This window comes from Ips typographus, linkage group LG14 (assembly GCF_016097725.1).
Source record: "Ips typographus isolate SLU linkage group LG14, UJ_Ityp_2.0, whole genome shotgun sequence".
Lineage (NCBI taxonomy): Eukaryota > Metazoa > Arthropoda > Insecta > Coleoptera > Curculionidae > Ips > Ips typographus.
The window spans coordinates 1,209,801-1,231,601 of NC_138435.1; the positions used below are offsets into that span (position 1 = coordinate 1,209,801).

A 21,801-nucleotide genomic window follows, 5' to 3' on the forward strand; every position below is an offset into this window, starting at 1 on the left:
ATAACCTAACCTCTAACCAATCAAATTGGGGATACGTGTCAACAACACAAAAATGAGGTTCGTTCCTACAGATAATCCACAAATTAAGAAGGTTTTTCAGTTGGTTTGCAGCGTTTGAACTGACGAACATGTTTTCCAAACATTATCTCGCCCTAATCCTTTGTCTTATCGAGTTTACGCAACTTAAATCCCAGGATGTGGTGCAAAACGTTAAATTGGACAATAAAGAAGTACGTTGTTTGGGTAAGTCAGTTTTACTATTTTCAATTTAACAAACAATCATGCTGTCTCAGTGTACAGGGTGATCCAATTATTTTTACCCTTAAGTTTGGATTTGTTACTTGTAACTGGTGGAAATAACCTAATTTTTAGTTTGTGCGGCAAGCATTCAGGAATTGAGTGAGGCAGTGAAAAAGGTGGACAAAACTCAAACAGTAAAAATAGGGGGACATCGTTTAGACCCTCAGGGCAACTATGAGGCCCCAAAAACAGTGCCGGTGGCGCACTCTGAAATATTTCTATCTGAACTAATGGAGGGTATCTGTCAAAAAATGGACGACTACGTCAGAGGTCTGTGGAAGTCCAATGGCACGTTAACCATCATGAAAATGGTGTCCTCTGAGGGTAAAATGAATCCTCACATGTCTGAGGTGGAGTTTGTTCAAGACGACGATTTGAATAAAAGCTTGAAGTATTATGTAAGTGTTTTATCAGTTTTTTTTTTTGGTAAGGTCCTGTTAAGTAAGGAAACTGCTTTCAGTGTGAGACAATAATAGAGGAGTTTGAAGAAAACATCATCAAATACTACCAAAAGGAGGAAGACAACATAGAAACTAAGTTCTGCATTCAAGAGTCACAAATATGTCCACCACAAAGCTCACCACCTAAAAAAGAATTGTGAACAGGTTTACACTTGTTATTACCGAATAAAGCAGCCTTTTATATTAAAACAACTTTAATAAAAACATCACCATCAACAACAAACCACCACAAACTAACATTACCCGATTAATAAAGTGCTTAATGTTTTACAATTTGGCGTTGGCTTTTAATAGAGGGGCCAGTTTTTGGGCGAGCATAATGTTGCCGGTCACTTTGAGTTTGCCTTTCATGAACGCTTGCTGGGGTTGCAGTTTGCCCTCGGCCAGTAGCATGAAATCGTCATCGGAAATGGTTAAAGTAGTGTTGGGTTTTGCTTCGGGCTGCCCTTCGTATACTTTGGCGTTTTTAAGATCCATAGCTGTAACGTTTACAAAAGTTGACATGACATTTGTGCATCTTTTCTTGGACCCAGTACAGTAATGGCGTAATTCCTAGTTTATGATTAAGCATAATACTTACTCCATTGTTTCACTTCTTTGCCGTCTTTGGTGATTTTGTACAGGAATACGCCACCAACACTTTTAGCTTTGTTCGGATCGGCTTTCACTTGATCGATGATAAACTCGAACACGGCATCACTTTTCAGTGCTGCTGAACTGGATTTGGCCACCATTTTAATTGATTTCAAGTCTACGTAGGCACCTGTTTGGTAGAAAAAGTCAAAAGTATAAAACTTCCTCAACAACGACTGTGAATTCACATTAGGTCTGTTCGCAGAAGCAATCCCTACGTATTCTGACTTGTGACCAATGTACCATTTCTCTGATTACTAGTTGGAGATTCTCTCTGCGAACAGACCTATAATTATAACGTTTCTAGGCTAGAGTATTGAAATACTCTCTGATCTGTCAAATGATTTAAAACTAGAAATGTAAAAGAAAATTTTCGTTTTTCCAAATTTACCGGAAAATTACTTCATGCTTAAGTGTTATTGTCAAACTTATCATGCATTCTAATGAGATAAATTAAGACATCTAACCGCCATTTGCACCTTCGTACTTTAAGCATAGCTTAAGTTAAGTGTGGTTTAGAGTGTGACTTTTTTTCACCTGTACTGTCACAGTCTGACCCACACTTAAATTAAGCTCGGCTTACATAACGACGGCGCAAACGGAGGGAGGTAAATGATTAAAAGTACATTAAACTTTATTTGAATTGATATTGGATTGCTGTATGTACAATTAATTAAAAAACTAATTATTTTTGAATTTTTAGATTTTTCAATTTTTTCTGAAAATTATCGGAAACTTTCTGAAAAATGTTGTATACCTAACCTCAACATTTTTCAAAATAATTTGATATTTTAAAAAAATATTATTTATAAGTTTATCCCTTCTGGACAACTATAAAACCTTCATTTCAAGGGCTACAAATTGGTATATTGAACCACCCTGTAACTATCAAAACAATCAATCATGCCTTTCAAAACAGTAAAAAAAAACTCAAAAATTCAATGCAAACTACTAGGATTTTGACAAACTGTCACACGTAGTCGACTAACAACGTTGCCAAATGTCACTTTATCTTCTTAAAACATGCACAATCCAGTGATTGTAGTGCTAAACTGTATCATATTAAAACTTAGATAAAGAAACCCTTGAATTTGAAGTGTTCAAACAGTAAAATTTATATTTAAATTATTGTTAAGCTTTTAGGACAGTTTTTATTCTTAACCCCACTTAACCAAACATTGCTTATTGACTTTCACTTTCAATTAATTGTCGAAAACGACAAGACTAATTGTAAAATACATCAAAACTACTGTTACTACACTATACCGATCGTTTACTTCTTGTATGGGATAGTTCTAGACCAAACTGAACCAAAGTAGTCACTCACCTTAATGGGTAAAGCTCTGTCAGTGGTTTGTACTTAACTGAAACAATTAAAAACACCCAAAATGTGTGATTACAGGAAAAAAACGATGAGACCTGTCGTGAACATTGACCCGCAAACGAGTGGCTGCAAAAATGTGTATTATAATCATTGAAAACGCAACGTTGCCAGCACTCGATTGTACACGCTCATGAGTGTCATGCATTAATTAACAGATGGTAGAATGTACATGTGGCAACGTCGTTGATAAATCGTTATCAAGGTTTTTTTAGGGAGAATGACGCGCTACTATATGATCAATACAGCTAAATACCAGGGGAACGTGAAAAGTTTGTTTTTCTATGTTTACCACCAAAATGGTACCCGTCATAAACGTACCAAACCTTCTAAAAACAGCAATAATAAGTGAACTGACCATTTGTTATAACAATAATTCAACATTAATGACAGACAGACCAGATGACGTCAGATATCACGTGGTTTTAATGGATAATTTAGCTATGCAGTCACGTGACAATTGTCAAAATCATAAATCTCAAAAACACTCTTTGTATCGAATACTGCAAGAAAACGTTTCTAAACGCTGCAACTTTAGAGTATAGTTTGACAGTTTTGACATTAGTAACAGTTGTCACGTGATTTCAGAAGACTATTTAGCTTGACTATGAAGTGAAAATTGTCAAATTAATTGTTATAAATCTCAGAAACACGTTTTATATCAATTACTACAAAAAAAATTTCTAAATACTGTTTTTTGCAACTTTAAAGCATGGTTTGATAGTTTTGACGTTAGTGACAGTTGTCACGTGATTTCAGAACCTTATTTAGCTAAACGGTCACGTGACAATTGTCAAAATAACGGTCATAAACCTCAGAAACACGTTTTATATCAAATACTGCAAGAAAACATTTCTAAACCCTGTTTTTTGCAACTTTAGAGCATGGTTTGACATTTTTGACGTTAGTGACAGTTGTCACGTGGTTGTAGAACACTATTTAGCTAAACGGTCACGACAATTGTCAAAATACTAGTCATAAACGCAGAAACACGTTTTATATCAAATACTGCAAGAAAACATTTCTAAATCCTGATTTTTGCAACTTTAAAGCATGGTTTGACAGTTTTGACGTTAGTGACAGTTGTCACGTAATTTTAGAAGACTATTAAGCTAGACAATCAAGTGACAATTGTCAAAATAACTGTTAAACCTCAGAAAATCGTCTTGTTTCGAAAACTGTGTTAAAATGTAATTCCTGCAAATTCTAGTAAAATTTTGACAATTCTGACATTAGTGACAGACATCACGTGGTTTTAGAGAATAATTTGGAGTAAGAAAATGACTGTTTTAAGCCCATTTTTAGAGTCCTTATTAAATTTCCTATTTAATAAACTGAAAAAGTATATAAAAAGTTTCACAACCAACATAATGGCAATAACGCAATTAAAAACGGTAGATTAACCATACAAAAAACAGGAGAACGGTAGAACAACTACAAAAACGGTAAACCTGGCAACATTGCAGATGACGTAACGCATCAAAGGTTGCTTTTGTTGCCAACTGACGTTTTGACAGTATTGTCAATTACAAAATCCCCAAACATGTTTTAAAGTACTGTTACTTACCGCTTATAACAACTTGACCGTTCTCAACCACCGACGTTTCGAAATAGATTCTATTCCCTTCCTTCCACATGTCCACCTTCAGTGTTTGGCCGGGAAATACCGGTTTAGTGAATCGGGCCTGGACAACAGAAACAACAATTGTACCTGGAATTAGTGTAGAGTGTGTAGCGGACTCACTTTGACAGATTTAAACAGGGAAACATCGTAGTCGGCGTAGGCACGCAACACCAAACGTACAGAGTAGCCCAATGAACAAAGTCCATGCAAAATTGGAGTGTTAAAACCGCCTAACAAGGCCATATTTGGATCGATATGGAGTGGATTTAAATCACCTTAAAAACCGTTCATGTATTGACAAATTATCAGTCAAATACCCTTAATTTACCACTAAGCCTGTATAAAGCGGCCTGATCGACGCTAGTAGCTTGAGTTAAACACTGATCCGGCTTTCTGTTCGGTTTAGGAAGGGAAGGTACCACTTTGGTACCAGTTCGAGGTCCGCCAAAGTTGCCAGCCCCCACCGCAAACACAACCGTTTGATTTCTGATCAATAGATTACCGTTTCGATCCAGGGAGTCCACTGTATATTACCAACACCCTGTACATTAAGTTAATCGACAAAGGAAACAGGTTTCAATCACCGTTAATCACTATGGCAGCTCCGGAACCTTTGTCCAACACCTCGGCAATTTCCATTTTTTGCGTTAATCGTCCTTCCGCCGGTACATCGCCGAATATCTATTAGAAAAACACCGGTTTCCCACCCGTTATTGACACGAATGACGTTACATACTTCAATGTATTGTTCACCGTGTAGAACTTGAGCCAAATTGATCTGCTTGCCGGGAACGGCCATGGACATTCCCGGATTAACTAAAATCATTTGTAATGCCGGTAAAATAAAGAAGGTAGGCAACACTGCAAACTCCTCGTGATTTTCGTACAAATATTTCAGTTCGTTGCTGTCCGATAGTGTGGCTCCCACTAAAACCATTTCTCCTCTTTCATTCAATCCTAAATAACTTGCTTATTTGGCCTATTTCGGTAATAGTTTTATATGTCTATGGATAGCCATTGAAATGAGCTTTCTAAAAATATGGTTTGGCCGCTAGAGGGCTTTAAAGTTGATCCAAGAAATTTCGAACAATTTTGGAAGGTAAAACGTTGTGTGTAAAGTGCTTTTTGTTAAAATATGGCCTTTGCTGTTCATTAAAACCATTCTGAAGTTAAAATTGCATATTTTTGTAAAAATTAGAAATAAAACGCAATGACGTAACGGCCCACTACAAAGTACAAAAGTATACCTCCCAGTGCATAGAGAATCGTATCCTTATTACTGTATTCGTATACGTCAGTGTCAACGTTGTTCGTGCTGCCCTCTGTAGTCCTCAAAGCGTCCAGAGAACCAATTAAATCCATTGTAGACTCTTGGATTGTACTGTAAAAAGCCTCAATTGTACGTAAGAACATATGGTAGACTAAATGATAAGTGCAGACAACCAGCGCAATGTAATTAGAATGGCACCCAAAAAGGAAGCCCTTTACGGTTCAAGCGTATTTTTTAACGTCAAAACAGATCCTGAAGGTCACATGACTCTTTTAGGATTAAAAATGGAATTTATAATGTCACATGACAGTTTTAAATGTTAATTTCAAGGATCACGAAATCGTTTTTCAGTTTAAACTGATATTTTTAAAAAGACACGTGACCCTCTTTACAGTGCAAATAGCCACGTGACAATTTTAAATTATTTCAGAGATTTTTTTAATTACATGACTCCTTTTAATGTGTAAATGGTCACGTGACGATTTTCAATACTCAAATTTGATTTTTTTAGTCCACGTGACTCTTTTTTAACTTCAAAACGGATCCTAAAGGTCACGTGACTCTTTTAAGAATAAACATGAATTTTATATAATGTTGCATGACAGTTTTAAATGTCATTTGAAGGATCACGTGATGTTTTCCAACAGAATATGCGTTTAGTGGTGCCATCTCACGCTGCCTACTTAAATTAATTTTCAGTTTTATTGCCACTGTTTGTCTATACTTTTATCGTTTAGTAGTAGAATTTACGTACTTTTTTAAAATTGGTTGGGAAATATCAATGATTTGGTCCCAATTGTCGCAAACCTTCTCCAACGTCACCGAATCGGCTATGGTAGATCTGAGTAAAGCACCTTTCGAATTGGCAACAGCGTATCGACCTGCCCAACCACCGGAAGCACCGATAATTAAACCGTTAGAGTCACACGACTCGTGACACATGTAGGCCTGTATTACGTCACTCCATTTTACTGTGATTTTTACCATTTTTTCCAACACTTACCACAACCGGAGCTATAAACTCGGGTTTCAGTTCGTTGAAAACGTCCGGAGGCAAAATGTCTTCGGTAAGCCTACTGGCCGCAGTCGGTACAATAACATTGCAGTGTACGTTGTTTTTGGCACCTTCCAGTGCGATAGTTTTTGCCAAGCCCACTAAACCCATTTTGGCGGCCGAATAATTGGTTTGACCGAAATTACCTTTAATTAATTAATCAACATTGCATAGAGAAAAATCAAACTAAATGACGATGACGTCACGTTAAGTTGCCAGTTTACGTCAAACTGTGATTCTCCCTGTATTACTTACCATACAATCCTGCCGCTGATGACGTCATAATAATACGTCCATAACCTTGTTTTTTCATTAGAGGAAAGGCAGCTTGGGCAGTCTTGAAACTACCTTTCAAGTGTACTTGATGCACCAAATCTGTTTTAGAAATTCAAAATTACTTGCAGTGTACAGGAGTGACCTCAAAATTCAAATTGTTGTTTTAGCAGGAAAGTAAAACTTAATTTGGCAACAATGTTTTCTGATGGTCTCAGCTTAATAATAGGTTTGACAGGTTGGTCACTAGGGGGCGTGTAAAACTTACCCCAATCCTGGTCAGACATTCTAGGGAAACTTTTATCCCTCAAAATGCCTGCATTGTTCACAACCACATCCACTCTACCAAAATGATCTAAGGCAGTTTTAACAATTTTATCCCCTTCAACCACTGAATTGTAGTCAGCAACAGCAACTCCCCCTAGAAACAATAAAAATAACATTACCCTGAGTAAGCACAGCCTGAAATAGTCACCTTTCTGTTTAATTTCATTGACCACAGTATCAGCAGCACTGGTTGAACTGCCATCTCCATGTCTGGTGCCACCCAAGTCGTTCACCACCACTTTGGCACCCCTGGCAGCAAATTCAAGGGCGTAACTTCTTCCCAGCCCTGCTCCAGCTCCAGTCACCACCACCACACGTCCATCAAATCTTAGTTCAACCATTTTGTCTACTAAACTGATACTTAACTGTGCACTGGCAGTAATTAACTAGTCTTCAATAAAATGATAATTGCGGGTGTTGAACTTTGAACTTTGTTTTACACTAAAATCTCAACAAACCTGCAATAATAAAATAAATTCACTATTTCAATTTGATTATTGTGGGATTTAGGTTAATACTGAAGTTAAAACTTACTTGTGTTTATATGTTCAATTTAGTGTAGATAAGAAAGTGTTCACATAAAGCAACAATCTATTTAAGTATTTACTTAAGGTGAAAGTAAACTTAACCCCTGGAACACTGCATAACAATTAATTAACAAATATTTGAATATAAACAAGAAACAAACCAAAACAAAGCTAAAATCACAGTTGGTAGCGTTAGTCACCACGTGATTACGTGAATCGTACATAATGGAGTGTCACGTGGTCCAGCGAAAAAGTCAATCAACTTGTCATTTTATTGCCAACTGTGACAGTCAACCAAACCAAACAAGGCGGGTTTTTCAAATTTTCAGGGTGTATTAGGGTGAAAAGTCCACTTTTACGTGTACGAAACCTCTATCGTTGCATTATCGATTGTTTTTGGGTGCACTATTGGAAAATTACAAAGTGACGTTATCTGTTTTGTATATAAATTAGATAATTTCCCGATACGTTCCATTTGACTGGCGTTTTCCCGTCAATTTTCGTTCTGGCCATCAAGCAACACACGATTTTGTTTATCAATCTGTTCGGTTGTTTTTCAGCGTAGTTTTCTGCAAACGAAAAAGGGTGGAAATCCAATTAACTGCGAAAAGGGTGAGTAATGAACGGGTACTTATTCAAAATGGGCGCTATTCGAATTGTTTCCGGGTGCACTTCCGATTTTTTTGTCCTCCCCCCACCTATCTGACACGTGCGATGCACTCCTACTCTAGGATTTTAAGTCCATTTTGTTCCTGCCCTTATAGTAAGTAACCTGAACAGTTTAGCCCATTACCAGTCCCTTGAGGTAATTCAAAACCTTTTATAATTTTTACATCTGTTAACAGTTAACCTAAAAGTATATGAGTAATGTCTATATCTGGAAATGTAGGTAGGGCTCATTTACATTGTTTAAATAGTACCTAGTTGCAGGAAACCACGTGTAACACTGCATTGGTTAGATTTCATTTCCAAAATGTTTAATTTAGTTGATATTTTGTTATCTGTCAATGTGACATAAATATGTTTTCCAATTATCACAGTCCACAGCCTACTTTATGTTATAAACTGACTGAAGAGGGTTGGTCGTCTTTACTGTTCATAGAGGGGGTTGGCACATTTAGATTTTGCTAATAAAGGAAATGTTTAGGTACAAAGCACAAAAATGGTACAACACGACACCTCGAGCTCCAGTGAGGAGAATTCGGTGCCACGTTTCACAGAAATCCCCCCAAAAGGCGTCCCGATCGGTAAATACCGGCTGGTGGGATGGGCAGTGGACACCACTGGACGTCGTTTAATCGACGAAATTGTCCAACTGGCAGGCTACACTCCGGAATCGCAATTCTCGCAGTACATCATGCCGTTCGCCGATTTCAATCCGTTCTACAGTCGCAAGTACAACGTCAAAATATATAACGCGGTGCGCTACAGACGACTGAAGGATATGCGCACCGGTCAATTCTTGAAGACCAAAAGCGAAATTTGCGCCGTGACTGACTTTGTCCAGTGGCTGGAGATGGTCAAAGGGGACACAGATGGAGTCCTTTTGATCTTTCACGAGGTGCGCAAAACTACCCCAGGAATGCTGTTGGAAGCGTTGCGCCGAAACAACCTGCTGGAACGGTTTGAGAAGGTGTGCAAAGGGTTTACGAATGGGTTCAGCCTGGCCAAAGCAAAATGCCAGACTACCATCAAAACCTACAGTTTAAAAACTATGGGAAAGGTATTGTTGGGGAAGGACACCACGGATTATAGCAGTGCTGTAGAAAGAGCCTCTGCTATATACGATATTGCCGTACATCTTGCTCAAGGGGAGAGGGAGGACCCTAATGTTGGTGCACTAATAACTCAATTAAGTCAGGTTCAGTGCCCTAACTTAATTCAGTTAGTTTGTCCATACACTAACCCAATTTCGGTTGAAGAACATGAAATTGAAGGTTTCAAGGTAGTTATCAACTTATAATGTTAATTAGTGATTAATTAGAATTTAATTCATTCCAGCTGCTACTGCAACGACAAAACTCATTCCGAGCAGTATTTGGAGCTTTGATGAAGGCCAGTCCGCCTGAAAGACAACACGCCAGTTATCTCAGAAGACTTTTAGCGGAAAACAACATTGATTACGACAAGCTGAAGGAAACTTACGAACAAGGAGGAAAACCCGGACTTGAAAAGATTTTGAAAGAAGAGGTCAGCCAGTTAGTAAGGTATTTGTGTATTATTGGGCTAAGTTCGGTTTGGTTAAAGATTGTCAATGCCAAAGAAGAAGACTTGATTGAACTGCTGGTGATTCTGGACTGTTTCTTCGATCCGGACAAGCAACCGGTGAAACCGAAAACCACGTGGTCGAGATACCCACCAAACAGGCGGTCGAGACCAAGGTCGTTCAGCAAGGGTGGTAAAAACCGTTCCAAATCCCGATCTAAGAAAGAGTCAGAGACCAAAGATGACGTGAAAATCGAAATAAAAAGTGAGGAGTCGACCGTACTGGCCAGTTCAGAATCTGAGAACGCCCCAAGCGTCGAAACGTCCCCCAGGACCGACCCCGTCAAAGTAGAAGTGCCTGCTAATTAACACAGACTTAGCAATCTAGTGCCTTTATCGCGTAGGTAGATGTTTAATTTCATTAATCGCTGTTTTTTTTTTGTTTAGAGATTTAATTTTTGTTTTTGTTTTGCACAGAGATGAGAATTCTATTTATGTTGATCGAGTTTAAAAGTTTATTTATTTATAGTGGATTGATTTTTTTTTCTTTTGTGATACTGATAATAATGGGTGATTTATTTTGTACATCTTTGAATAGCTGTTAATTAATATTGTATTACAATTAATAATTAATATTATTCCTTGTAATGTAATACAAAAAGTTGAATAAAGGTAATTGTGATTCAATAGAGGTGGTTGCTTTTTGACTTGAACACGTGATTTGTGTATACAGTTTGTTAATGTCGTGTCACGTGATGGTTGATATCTTCAGTGGCAAATGAACATAGAAAACATAACCTCTAAACCAAAACAAACTATTTACTAATATTTAGTGAATTGCTATTCTGTTATTAACAGTGTTTTAAAGTTTCTAAAAAGATTCAAAATGCCAGAACTACGGGTAACTCCACTTGGTGCAGGTCAAGATGTAGGCAGAAGCTGTATATTGTTATCCATTGGGGGTAAAAACATAATGCTAGATTGTGGAATGCACATGGGGTAAGGATGCCAGTTAAAACAATCCCACACAAGACCTTTTTGAGCTGCCACTTAAACCCTAATCGGTTGTCTTTTAGTTATAACGACGAACGCAGGTTTCCAGACTTTTCATATATCACACCCGAAAGTCCTCTAACACCTTTCGTAGACTGTGTCATTATTTCCCACTTTCACCTTGACCATTGTGGGGCTTTGCCTTATATGTCTGAAATGGTTGGTTATACAGGCCCGATTTACATGACCCATCCAACTAAAGCTATTGCACCAATTTTATTGGAGGACATGCGAAAAGTTTCTGTGGAGAAAAAAGGTTAGTACAATGCCAAGTCTACATTTGCAAACTGTGGACAGTGGGTTGTTTGTGATTGGTTTTGCCGCAAAAGGGTGTAACTCTCCTAAAACTATTTTACAAAAAGGAAAAAAGTCCATAAGTCGGTTATTTGAAAAATATCAAAAAAGTGTAATAAGGGAGAGTTGTAGGGAGTTTTATTCTCTACAACACTGCATCAGGGCACTTTTGCCCTAAAAGGTCATTTAAGGGAGAAATTCCCCAAAAACTGTTTTAAATAATAAAAAAATGTAAGTAAAATGTTTCAGGGGATCAGAATTTTTTCACTTCTCAAATGATTAAGGATTGCATGAAAAAAGTAATAGCCGTCACACTACACCAAAGCGTCATGGTGGACAATGATCTGGAAATAAAGGCGTATTACGCCGGTCACGTGTTGGGTGCTGCAATGTTTTGGATCAGAGTGGGCTCCCAATCGGTTGTCTACACTGGAGATTACAATATGACCCCTGATCGACATTTAGGAGCCGCCTGGATCGACAAATGTCGTCCAGATCTACTTATATCAGAAGCGACGTACGCCACCACCATCAGGGATTCGAAACGGTGTCGCGAAAAGGATTTTTTGAAAAAAGTTCACGAATGCGTAGACAGGGGTGGCAAAGTACTGATTCCAGTTTTTGCGTTAGGCAGGGCGCAGGAACTGTGCATTTTACTGGAAACTTACTGGGAACGAATGAACCTTAAAGCACCGATTTATTTCGCTTTGGGGCTCACGGAGAAGGCCAACAACTATTACAAAATGTTTATTACATGGACCAATCAGAAGATTCGAAAAACGTTTGTGCAACGGTATCAAAAAATATCATTTTGTTTTTAGGTTTTAGTGTATGTCTGGTTGCGTTTACAGGAACATGTTTGATTTCAAACATATCAAGCCGTTCGATCGACAATTTATCGATAATCCAGGGCCGATGGTTGTTTTTGCCACGCCCGGTATGCTGCACGCCGGTTTGAGTTTGCAAATATTCAAAAAATGGGCACCCAACGAAAACAACATGATTATTATGCCTGGTCAGTGTTTGTACTGTATCACTGCTAATTGTTACGTTTGTCTGAAAATTGCAGGATTTTGCGTGCAAGGCACTGTGGGCCACAAAATCCTAAATGGCGCCAAAAAAGTCGAATTTGAAAATCGACAAGTGGTGGAAGTGAAAATGTCGGTGGAGTACATGAGCTTTTCGGCTCACGCGGATGCGAAAGGTCAGTAAAATGTGTGACCAACAGATAATTCACATGCAACGTTGCCACAACTTTTATTAAGCCGTTTTTTAGCGTGTACATACACTCAGTCTCAAGAGAAATGACAGTGACGTCATATTGAAATTCACTTCTGTCTTAAATTGATTCTAAAGATTTTCAATGAAAGAACATTTTTCACAAAAAAAAATAGAGAGCATGTTTTTTTCATGGAAAATTGCACAAAAATTTACCTAAAAACGTGTTTTTTTGAGACAATCTCAAAAAACGGCTTTAATTTTTATTACAGGTATAATGCAACTGATTCAATATTGCGAGCCTAGAAACGTTATGTTAGTACACGGAGAGGCGGAAAAAATTGCTTTTCTCAAAGAGAAAATCCAACAAGAGTTCAATATCAAATGTTTCAATCCCGCTAACGGTATTTTAGTGTTTTTTTATGCGGAAAGTGGTTGGTTTTGTAATCAGCTTTTCAGGAGAAACCAACATAATTTCAACTCCCGTAAAAATCCCCATCGATGTATCGTTACCGCTACTCAAATCCGAGGCGAAGAGGTTTAACGCGTTACCTCCAGATCCGAAACGTCGTCGTGTATTGCACGGCGTCCTGGTGATGAAAGACAACAACATTTGCTTGATGGACGTGGACGAGGCTTGCAAAGAAGCTGGAATCAACCGACACGTCATCAGGTTTTAGTTTTTTTTTTCGTGTAAACGGGAATTTCGTCCAGAATAAAATTATTAAAAAAATACACCGTATTTTGGCGTGTTCGATACTATATAGGTGTGTCATCCTCAGGGCTTGGATTTTTCGAATCAAATTAATAGACCTAAATCGTGTTAGGAACATCACTAACCTAATCTAACACGAAAAATCCAAGCCCTGAGGATGACACACCGATATAGTGTTGAAACGTTGGCGGTAGATTTGTAAAATTTGAAGACCCAAATACAAGTCCAAATCGGGTATTTTTTCAATTTCAGATGATTTAACTTGCAGATTCACATCGACCGTGTCCGTAAACGATAACGGACCGACTGTGGCGACGGCCCACAAGTTGCACAACTTCCTCAGCGATAAATTGCCTCAGTGGTCGGTGACGTTTTCGGAAGGAGAGATTTCCGTCGAATCGGTTTTGGTTAAAGTCGAGGGTGACGAGGATGAAGCGCAGAAAACCGTGTACGTATCTTGGACCAATCAGGATGAGGATTTGGGCAGTTATATTTTGGGGTTGATTAATGTGATGGGTCAATAGAATTCATTTCAATCATGCCATTATTTTTTTTGTAAATATACAGGGTGATGGTATATATTAGAATTGAAAATTCTTGACAATTATAGTTTCTAATTTTTCAAAGTCAAACGGTGCGTGGTACCAGAAAAGTGTATAGAAGGTAAAAGCATCCCATCGAGGTGCATTTGTGGTCTCCTCAACCTGAGACGTTCCTGAGATATTGAGCAAAAAACGAGAGTCAACTTGGACAATAATTTGATTTTTAATTAATTAATAAAGTTGAATGTACTTTTAATCATGATGTCTTAGATTATCTCATTAGAATGCATGACAAGTTTACCGCTTTTACGTCTCTGGAAGCACCCTGGGTGCATATTCTCGAAACGATGGAAGGGAATTATCAAGAGAAAGTCCTGTAGAATGTGACAGGAACCCGCCATTGTCAACTTCTTCTATCACACTTCTCTTGAGAATTCCGTTCCCTGCTTTCAAGGATAGGCCCCCTGGTATTTTCATATTCTCATCATCAAAGCCCGATTTCCGTGCACCCTCTGTGACGTCATTAGTGTGACTTTTATTTACAATCTGACGTCATAGAAAGTGCCTCCCTGAACAAACCAAACTCTCCTATCATAAAATTTTACTCTCTTGTATACATTCAGTAGTGTAAAAGCTATACAAATTATGATGAAATTTCAATTTAAAATAAAGTGTTACAAAAATTCTTTAAACATAAAATTACATTTTGTAACATTTGAATTAGTGTTATTGTCTGTAACTTACAAGACTAATGAGGGAGATTTATGGAAATTTTTCACGATTTGTCTAGAAACTTTGGACTAAATTGTGTAAAAAAAAACTTCATACAGTAAATCTTTTATTAAATAAATGTACAATACAAACTAAGTAGCAAAAAATTGCTTGCAGCAATCACAGGTGAAACATTTTGGTTTACATTTAATGTAAGAGGACAATTTTATTAATTTTTCTTTTTTATAAAACATTATAAAATACAGGAGATCAAAAAAAAAATGCATTCTATACCGTATTTATACATCATGGAGTGCCCCAAAATGTTTTCTCTCTCTATAAATAATTTACCTATTAAATAGTACTAACAGTTGAACAATGCAACTTAAATGTCTTGCTGTTTTAACAACAAAAGGGGGCAAGTGACTTCAAGGGGTACTAATACAAAAAATGAGAAGGCACCTTCTTAATACAAATTTAACATGTAAATGCAAAAAACACTTAAACTGCAGGTAGTGGAGAAATATGTCCATTTGTGTGTTGATGATACTCAACCCCATTTTCCCCATTAGGCAGTGGACTGCCCCCCCTACTAGAACCACTGCTACTCACTGATGAGCTGGAACTGCATGAATCACTCGAGTCTGTTTCAGAGTCTTCAGAATCAGAGTCACCTTTATGCATGTTTTGCAGTTTGCTCTTTAAAAGTTCATTTTCCTTTTGCAGTGTTTCATTTTCACTGTTTTGCCTGTCCAACTCTTTTTGGAGACGCGCAATACTTTCCTCCAGATCTTTATATTTTTGCGTGGAACGATTGTCTAGAGCCAGGTATTCATCGATGAGCTCCTGTTTGGACATCTTTTGCAGCTGTTCAGTCTGTACGCTCTGATACTGATCGTTAAAGTCCTGCATTAGGAATTCGTCTTCGTCCTCGGGGGAGGAATAAAATTCTTCGCCCCCGTCCGAGTCTACGCTGAAACTGGAGTCTCTCGTTCGCGTTACAGACGAAGTGGAGGCTTGATCGATGTTTTTCAGCCGTTCGTCCAGTTTCTCGAATCCTCCATGGTCTTCTAAGAGGAACTGATTGTCGTTGTGGGGCGCTTCAGGTTTGACGATCCGTTTTACCGCTTTACCGTGTTTGGTGCCGTATTTCTGGTAGGGGGCTTTACGTTTGGATTTCCCGCGTCTGGTTTTTCGTTTTTTCGCGGGCACTTCGGCCGAAACCGATCGCCTTTCCGAGCCGTTGACGGCGCGCGCAGCGCTCCCATTATGGACGACATCTTGAGGAGTTGGTGTAGGGTCGCCGGTTTTTTCAACTCGATTTTCACCGTTTAACACCTCGGTAATTTCATTCATTTCTACGATTATCACTTTCTACACTCACATCGAACGATTTAAGATATTCACACTGGACTGGTATCTGCGAGGCCTTTGAATCTCGACCAATTTGGAGGAGCAAGTTTACACGACTGTAACGAAATCGCCATTTTGAATTTTTGATGGGTGTTTGTTCGATTTATGATGAAGAACACAGGAGGGCGCTTTTAACGTTGCAATGTTAAACTACTGCATCGTTGCCACACTTTCCAATAAGTTTTATATCATTCAACACCATACTAACCAATCAATAGTAGGTCTGTTCGTATAGATGCAATTTTAAACTGCTTTCTAACTAATAATCAGAAAATTTGGGCTTTTTTGACATTTTCTGGCTAATGGCTGGACAGTTTCTCTGATTATTAATTGGGGATTCTTTCTGCGAACAGACCTAATAACAAATAAGTTTCCAAAAACAAACACTTAAATAAACTAAACTGTAGTAAAAACGGTTCACTTTTGAAAAAAAAAAGTAACAACTGACAACACTGTTACTAGTGCGCATACTAAACAAGCTAGGACCTACGTCGTTGATTTAACCTTTGAACCAGACAAAGAAGGCAAAATGGCAAATAGAAAAACTGAATTTTCAAAGTTTCAGACAAGGAAGCATAGTCAAATGTTGATTGGCAAATACATTTTTGGATTGTTGACGTTTAGAAGGTAGGTAGGTGTTCTCAGAAAGACAGCGCTGAAGGCTTAAGAAAAAAAATGTATAGAACAGTGACAAATTGTCGGTTTATTCAAAAAGCAAAAACTGCACTACTAACTATACTATACATGGGACACCCTGTTACAAAAGAGTTATACACAGGGTGTCCCTGAAAGGTCTTTACAGCGCTCTGCCGCAGCTAGCTGTGGTCATATCAACTTATGGATTAAGGCAAATATGGCTAAATTGCTTTTAGGGACACCCTGTATATTTATAGAAATTTTGGAATTCGTTTTCGAGCTCCATGGAGCGAGCAGCGCGTTTTTAACGTCACGATGACGTAATTTAGCAAAAGCATAATTTAACCAACTGTCAAATTACGTCATTGTGACGTCAATAACGCTCTGCTCGCTCCGTTGAGCTTGAAAACAAATGTGGCCTTTGTTAGGGTTTTTTCAATTGTTTTGGCTTCTACAGGTGCCAGTCAATAACCATAGAGATGATTATAGTTTGATCGATTGATGTATAAATGGATGTATAACCAAACAAGTCAATTGATTTAGTATCAAAATACTCCAGAGAGTTAGTTTTTCATAAAAATGCCAGGACCTGGAAAATTCAAAAGCACAAAAGGAAGGAGCGTCGGTTGTGATCATACGTGAGTATTCCCGTTCGTATTAAAGCGATTTTGGTGATGATTGTAATATTTAGACCGGAGATATGCAATCACCGACTGAATGGTGAATTCATTCACTACAAACCCAAAAATGCTACAGAAGGTAAAGAAGTCCTGACCGCTTTAGAATCGTTGGGCACTAGAAAATTGCTGGTTCCTAACCGGCAACCCATCGATCGACCTGGAATTCTCCCATTATCCGAATTTAAACGACTCAAGCAGCAAGCTCACGTAGTGCATTATAATTGACGTGTGTGACGCAACTGAATGTACATTTTCCTGTAGGTTATTACACTGGAAGATCGAATGAAGATGATTGAGGAGGCGGAAAAACAAAAAAAACCAGCTTGTAATGGAAAGCACTCAACGGAAAGAAGCTTTACTCAGAACGCAAAAACCTACCAAAAACCAACCTGGCAGCAAATTAGAAACGGTATTACAGCTACGTAACATTTAGTGGTTCCTTTTCCATTACACGTGAACTGTGTGAGATGGAAATTTGACGACATTGCCCAAGAATAGTCTTAAAATTTGGTTTTTCAGACTGAAATTCATTTTCGAGTCTCTTAAGCTGGATTTCAAGCACTAAAAACAGTCCGGAAATCAATACAAAGATTGTTGTGCATAAAACTTATTTTTTACTACTAAAAATAGTCTTTAAGGCTAGAAAAGATTTTACTAAGACTAAATTGAGTCCAAAAGTCTATTTTCAAGACTGAAACAATACCTAAGTCTAGAATTCAATTAAACACTGGAAACAGTACAAATTAAATTTTCTGACTTTCTTTTATAAAAATTAGTTTTCAAGACTAACATCGTAGCGTTTAGTGACAACATTTTTTACTTTTATCACTGAAGAGTCTGAAAATTCGATTTTTCATTCTTAAAACACTAAAAACAGTCTTGATTTTTCAGAAATGCTCGAATTTTTAGCACTGAGATGTCTAGAAGTCAATTTAATAGTGACAAAGCTTCAAATGACATTTCTAGCCTATGGAGAATGGAAAAATGTTTTTTTTTTTAGTTTGCTGTGTCAAAAACTTTGTTGAAAGTTGATTTTCCAAGGTGAAAGCACTAAAAATAGTCGAGAGTTCAAAGAAAACGAAAAGCAAAGTAAAAAAACTTAAAAAGTTAGTCTTCAAGTCGATTTTCATGAACCTAATCTCACTATCCTGAATTTAAGACTATTTTGAAGACTAAAATATTGAAATTGTGTAAACTCACTCTAAATGTAAATTTTAAGCTTCTGATGTCACTTTTAATCGGTTCAGAGTCACTTTTTGGTGTTCAAGTTAATTTTCAAGGTTTAAATGTGTGAATTTTTAGTCAAAAATATTAGAAAAAGTAGTTTTTCATTGTCTACAAGACAATTTTTAAGCGTTTCAAGTCAATTTTCAAGACTAAAGTCTCAATTTGTCAAAAAACTATGAAAACTGCTTAGTTTAAACATACAGGTAGAATCTGAGGCTGCCAACAAAAATCTCTATCTCCTAAAACGATCCAAAGAACTGATGATTGAACAAGATGAAAGGGTGAAACAAGCCAACGGAATAATTTTAGCGACAAAGTGTAGGGCAATAAGAAACGCCCAGATTGGTGAAAAAAAATTGTTGGAAACGCAATTGAGAGAGGAGGAGAGACGACTGGACGCCATGATGGAGCAACAAAGACAAATGAAGATACGAAAAGAAGAAGAAAAACGGGCAGCAGAAGAGGAAAGGAAGCAAACGTTAGTTAAAAATTTGTTCACGCTAAAAAGCACTTACTATCGTTATTTGCTTAGTTACGTGAGAGAAGTGAGGCAACAAATCAAAGAAAACGAACTGGAACGGCTTGTCGAGGCGGAAAAAATTGAGGAAGAAAGCCGAATGTTGAACAAAGCCCTAATCGAGCTGCAAAAAGAGGAAGACCGGAAACAGAAAGCAAAACAACGATTACGAGAGCAAATGAGGGAGGAATTTAGAAAGACAAATCTTGAGGCGGAAAGGTACAAACTGATAAAAGAGGAGGAACAGCGAATTGCCGATTTAAGGGTTATTACTTTTAAAAACATCCCTTATACCTAGTGATGGACGTAAATTGACCGGTGAGGTAAAGTAAAATTCTGTGTGGCAGGAAAATGTACCAGTTTTACCAGTAAATTTAGGGGTATAACTGAAATTTGCTGTCATGGCTGTCATTAATTGGAAAAGTAATAAATCTGAATCACTACACTTTTCATGCACTCCCTGTATAGTAGCGACACAGATGGACTGTAAAACTTTCAGAGATTAGTTCTTTACAAACATTTTTGTTCGATTTCAAATTTTTCGAAACTCAGAACAGTCAATCACCCTGCATACTGCAAGCAAAAACGTTCCTGCAAACTTACGGTGTTGGTTTGAGGGGTTGATTAGAAACATTTTTGGTCTCTTGCATTTTTTTTGTAACTTTCACCGTTTTCGAGTTATTTAGGAAAAACTGCTTTGGTGCAACAAATTTACAAATCAGTGAAATTGTAATTTGAAAATTGAATAATATTAAGGACAGTCAGGAAGAAAATCGCTTGTAAAACGCACTTGGAGTGACCGAATCATGTCTTTAAGCACATTTTTGGAATCCTCACTAAATTTCCCATCTAATGACATAAAAAAAACAGTACAAAATCAGGTAAAGTCTTGGAGAAAAGTGGTGTCAAAGTATAAACTGTCTGAAAGAACAGTTAGGAACAAAATCGCTTGTAAAACCCACTTAGAGTGACATACTAACTGTTTTAAGCACATTTTTGGAATCTTCATTAAATTTCTTATCCAGGAGTCTGAAAAAACGTTACGAAATTTGGTACAGTCAGGGAGAAAAGCGATGTCAAAATTTCAGTCAGAAACACAGTATTTGTAATTTACTGGCAATTTACCGGTCAAATTTTCCTGGTAAAGTAAAATATTTACTTTACTGGTAATTTACCCATCACTACTTATAACAGAGCTAATTGAAAATGTGTGTAGGTTCAGGAATTTATGCGGCAAAAAGCGGAAAGGGAAGAAGCGGCTGAAAAGGAAAAGGTTTTGTTGAAAGCCGCTAAGGAAAAGGAAATAGCTCGATTGAGGGAACAACAGGAGAAAAGTCAGGATTTGCAGACGGCTTTGGATGAAATGAACGCGTTAAGGGCACAGGAAGAGGTATTTTTAGTGTATGCACTAGGTTTAAGTTTAGACTGTACATTTTCACTACCAAGAAAATCACATTCTACACTTAACTTTTCAAAAAGGTGGCTGTAAAGAACGAGGATAAAGCTATACTTTATCCACGACCATTGTCCATTACCACTAATGCCAAGTGAATGTTGAAATAACTCGCTTATTTCAAAGAGTTTCAAAAAAGAAAGCTATAATGAATGGGACTATCACCTGACGTTAACCGGGACAGGTTAAGTTGTACCGTTTGGCCGCTAGAGGTCGTTAAAGTTGACTTTTTCGTTGTTTTTCTTTAATATCTCAGAACAGCCGCCACTGCAAAGAAATTAAATATCTTGATGTCAGTATAAAATAGGAAGTGCGAAAAGCAGCTCATTTTTGTTTTTATGAAATATTTTTAGATAAAAAACGAAGCAAATAAATGTCTGTTTTACCCTTAAAATCCGTCCAACAACCACAAAATATCAGAGAAAATTGTGAGAACTAATCTAAGACAGAAGTGAATTTCAATATGGCGTCACTGCCACTTCTCCTGGGACAGAGTACATGTTTCATATTTGGTATATGACACTATGACGTTATATGACACTTATTTAGCTTCTGTCAATACGCTGAATACTAGTGCATTATTGGTTGGTCGTGGATGAACGTTTCAAAGCCAAAAGTAGAGCAATAATTGAGTTTTTGTGTGTAGAAAGAACGCGAATGGAGGGAACAGGAAAAACTGGCTGCGTTGAAAAAGAAAAAATTGTTGGACGACTTGAGCGAAGCGAGAATGAACCAGATCGAACATATTCGACAAGCTCAAGCCAGAAATTTGGCGCGGGACGAAGAAGACTTTAAAAAGGTGGCAAAAGTTCAACACCAACTGCACCAAAAGGACCTGGAGAAAATCGCGGAGAAAAAACAGCAAAGAGGACAACACCGCAAAGAACTGTTGAAGCAAATCGGCGAGAAGGAGAGGGAACGAATTAACTGGCAACGGGAACGATTTGAGGATGGTAAAGCCCAAAGGATGGAGATTGTTCTTAAGGATAAGAGTGTTGAGGACTATTTGAAGCAGAAAATTGAAAAACTACGGTACTTTCTGTTGTAATAATGGTTTTTTGACTGATGTTTTATTGACTTATGTTTGTAGGGACAATAACGTGCCTGACAACTACATTAAAGACATTGAACGACAGTTGAAACTTTGAATATACCTAGAAGCAAATTGTATATTATGACACATAAAAGTTTGTAAATCGTACGTTTTTAAATAAATTTCTCATGCCATTTCAAGAAAATACCACTTTCCAAATCCACGTACAAGAGAACGATTTTTTAACGTGCTAG

At 37.6% G+C, this 21,801-nt stretch overlaps 7 protein-coding genes across 10 annotated transcripts; 4 read left to right on the forward strand and 3 right to left on the reverse strand.

Annotated features, from left to right (window-relative positions):
- Window positions 1–6: 6 nt before the first annotated feature.
- LOC145737959 (protein seele-like) lies at window positions 7–1,034 on the forward strand. Its single transcript, XM_081992819.1, has 3 exons — window positions 7–243; window positions 373–698; window positions 761–1,034. Exons 1-3 carry the CDS (start codon window positions 129–131, stop codon window positions 899–901), a joined length of 582 nt encoding a protein of 193 aa, XP_081848945.1. The 5' UTR covers window positions 7–128; the 3' UTR covers window positions 902–1,034.
- Window positions 938–2,884, reverse strand: LOC145737966 (non-specific lipid-transfer protein-like 1). The gene is made up of 3 exons (XM_081992825.1): window positions 2,722–2,884; window positions 1,342–1,524; window positions 938–1,240 (listed from the first exon to the last, which is right to left on the reverse strand). The coding sequence occupies exons 2-3, from the start codon at window positions 1,493–1,495 to the stop codon at window positions 1,029–1,031; spliced, it is 366 nt and encodes a 121-aa protein (XP_081848951.1). The 5' UTR covers window positions 1,496–1,524; window positions 2,722–2,884; the 3' UTR covers window positions 938–1,028.
- LOC145737904 (peroxisomal multifunctional enzyme type 2-like) lies at window positions 1,496–8,013 on the reverse strand (the record flags this gene model as incomplete). Its single annotated transcript, XM_081992743.1, has 13 exons — window positions 7,858–8,013; window positions 7,472–7,781; window positions 7,265–7,417; window positions 6,979–7,098; window positions 6,673–6,869; window positions 6,424–6,617; window positions 5,647–5,780; window positions 5,136–5,326; window positions 4,984–5,080; window positions 4,728–4,922; window positions 4,520–4,674; window positions 4,343–4,460; window positions 1,496–1,524 (listed from the first exon to the last, which is right to left on the reverse strand). Coding segments are annotated over exons 2-13 (1,776 nt in total), but the record flags the coding sequence as incomplete, so codon positions are not given.
- A 251-nt stretch (window positions 8,014–8,264) lies between these two features.
- Window positions 8,265–10,742, forward strand: LOC145737951 (maternal protein exuperantia-1-like). 4 transcript variants are annotated; one of them, XM_081992803.1, is made up of 4 exons: window positions 8,265–8,462; window positions 8,998–9,795; window positions 9,852–10,040; window positions 10,098–10,742. In XM_081992803.1, the coding sequence occupies exons 2-4, from the start codon at window positions 9,013–9,015 to the stop codon at window positions 10,422–10,424; spliced, it is 1,299 nt and encodes a 432-aa protein (XP_081848929.1). In that variant the 5' UTR covers window positions 8,265–8,462; window positions 8,998–9,012; the 3' UTR covers window positions 10,425–10,742. The 4 variants fall into 4 exon arrangements, with proteins under 4 accessions (XP_081848929.1, XP_081848931.1, XP_081848928.1 ...); XM_081992805.1 differs by lacking the exon at window positions 8,265–8,462 and adding an exon at window positions 8,490–8,613; XM_081992802.1 differs by lacking the exon at window positions 8,265–8,462 and adding an exon at window positions 8,502–8,655.
- Window positions 10,743–10,836: 94 nt separating this feature from the next.
- On the forward strand, window positions 10,837–13,875 carry LOC145737945 (integrator complex subunit 11-like). Its single transcript, XM_081992793.1, has 8 exons — window positions 10,837–11,054; window positions 11,132–11,364; window positions 11,652–12,195; window positions 12,254–12,417; window positions 12,472–12,606; window positions 12,893–13,024; window positions 13,080–13,293; window positions 13,604–13,875. Exons 1-8 carry the CDS (start codon window positions 10,942–10,944, stop codon window positions 13,857–13,859), a joined length of 1,791 nt encoding a protein of 596 aa, XP_081848919.1. The 5' UTR covers window positions 10,837–10,941; the 3' UTR covers window positions 13,860–13,875.
- Window positions 13,876–14,702: 827 nt separating this feature from the next.
- On the reverse strand, window positions 14,703–16,086 carry LOC145737957 (uncharacterized). The gene has a single exon (XM_081992817.1). It carries the CDS (start codon window positions 15,942–15,944, stop codon window positions 15,090–15,092), a length of 855 nt encoding a protein of 284 aa, XP_081848943.1. The 5' UTR covers window positions 15,945–16,086; the 3' UTR covers window positions 14,703–15,089.
- Window positions 16,087–17,115: 1,029 nt separating this feature from the next.
- On the forward strand, window positions 17,116–21,752 carry LOC145737947 (cilia- and flagella-associated protein 45-like). Its single transcript, XM_081992796.1, is given in 9 exon segments — window positions 17,116–17,275; window positions 17,329–17,524; window positions 17,579–17,626; window positions 17,628–17,726; window positions 18,748–19,022; window positions 19,077–19,326; window positions 20,278–20,451; window positions 21,161–21,546; window positions 21,605–21,752. Coding segments are annotated over 9 exon segments (1,545 nt in total). The 5' UTR covers window positions 17,116–17,216; the 3' UTR covers window positions 21,663–21,752.
- The last annotated feature ends 49 nt before the right edge of the window (window positions 21,753–21,801 follow it).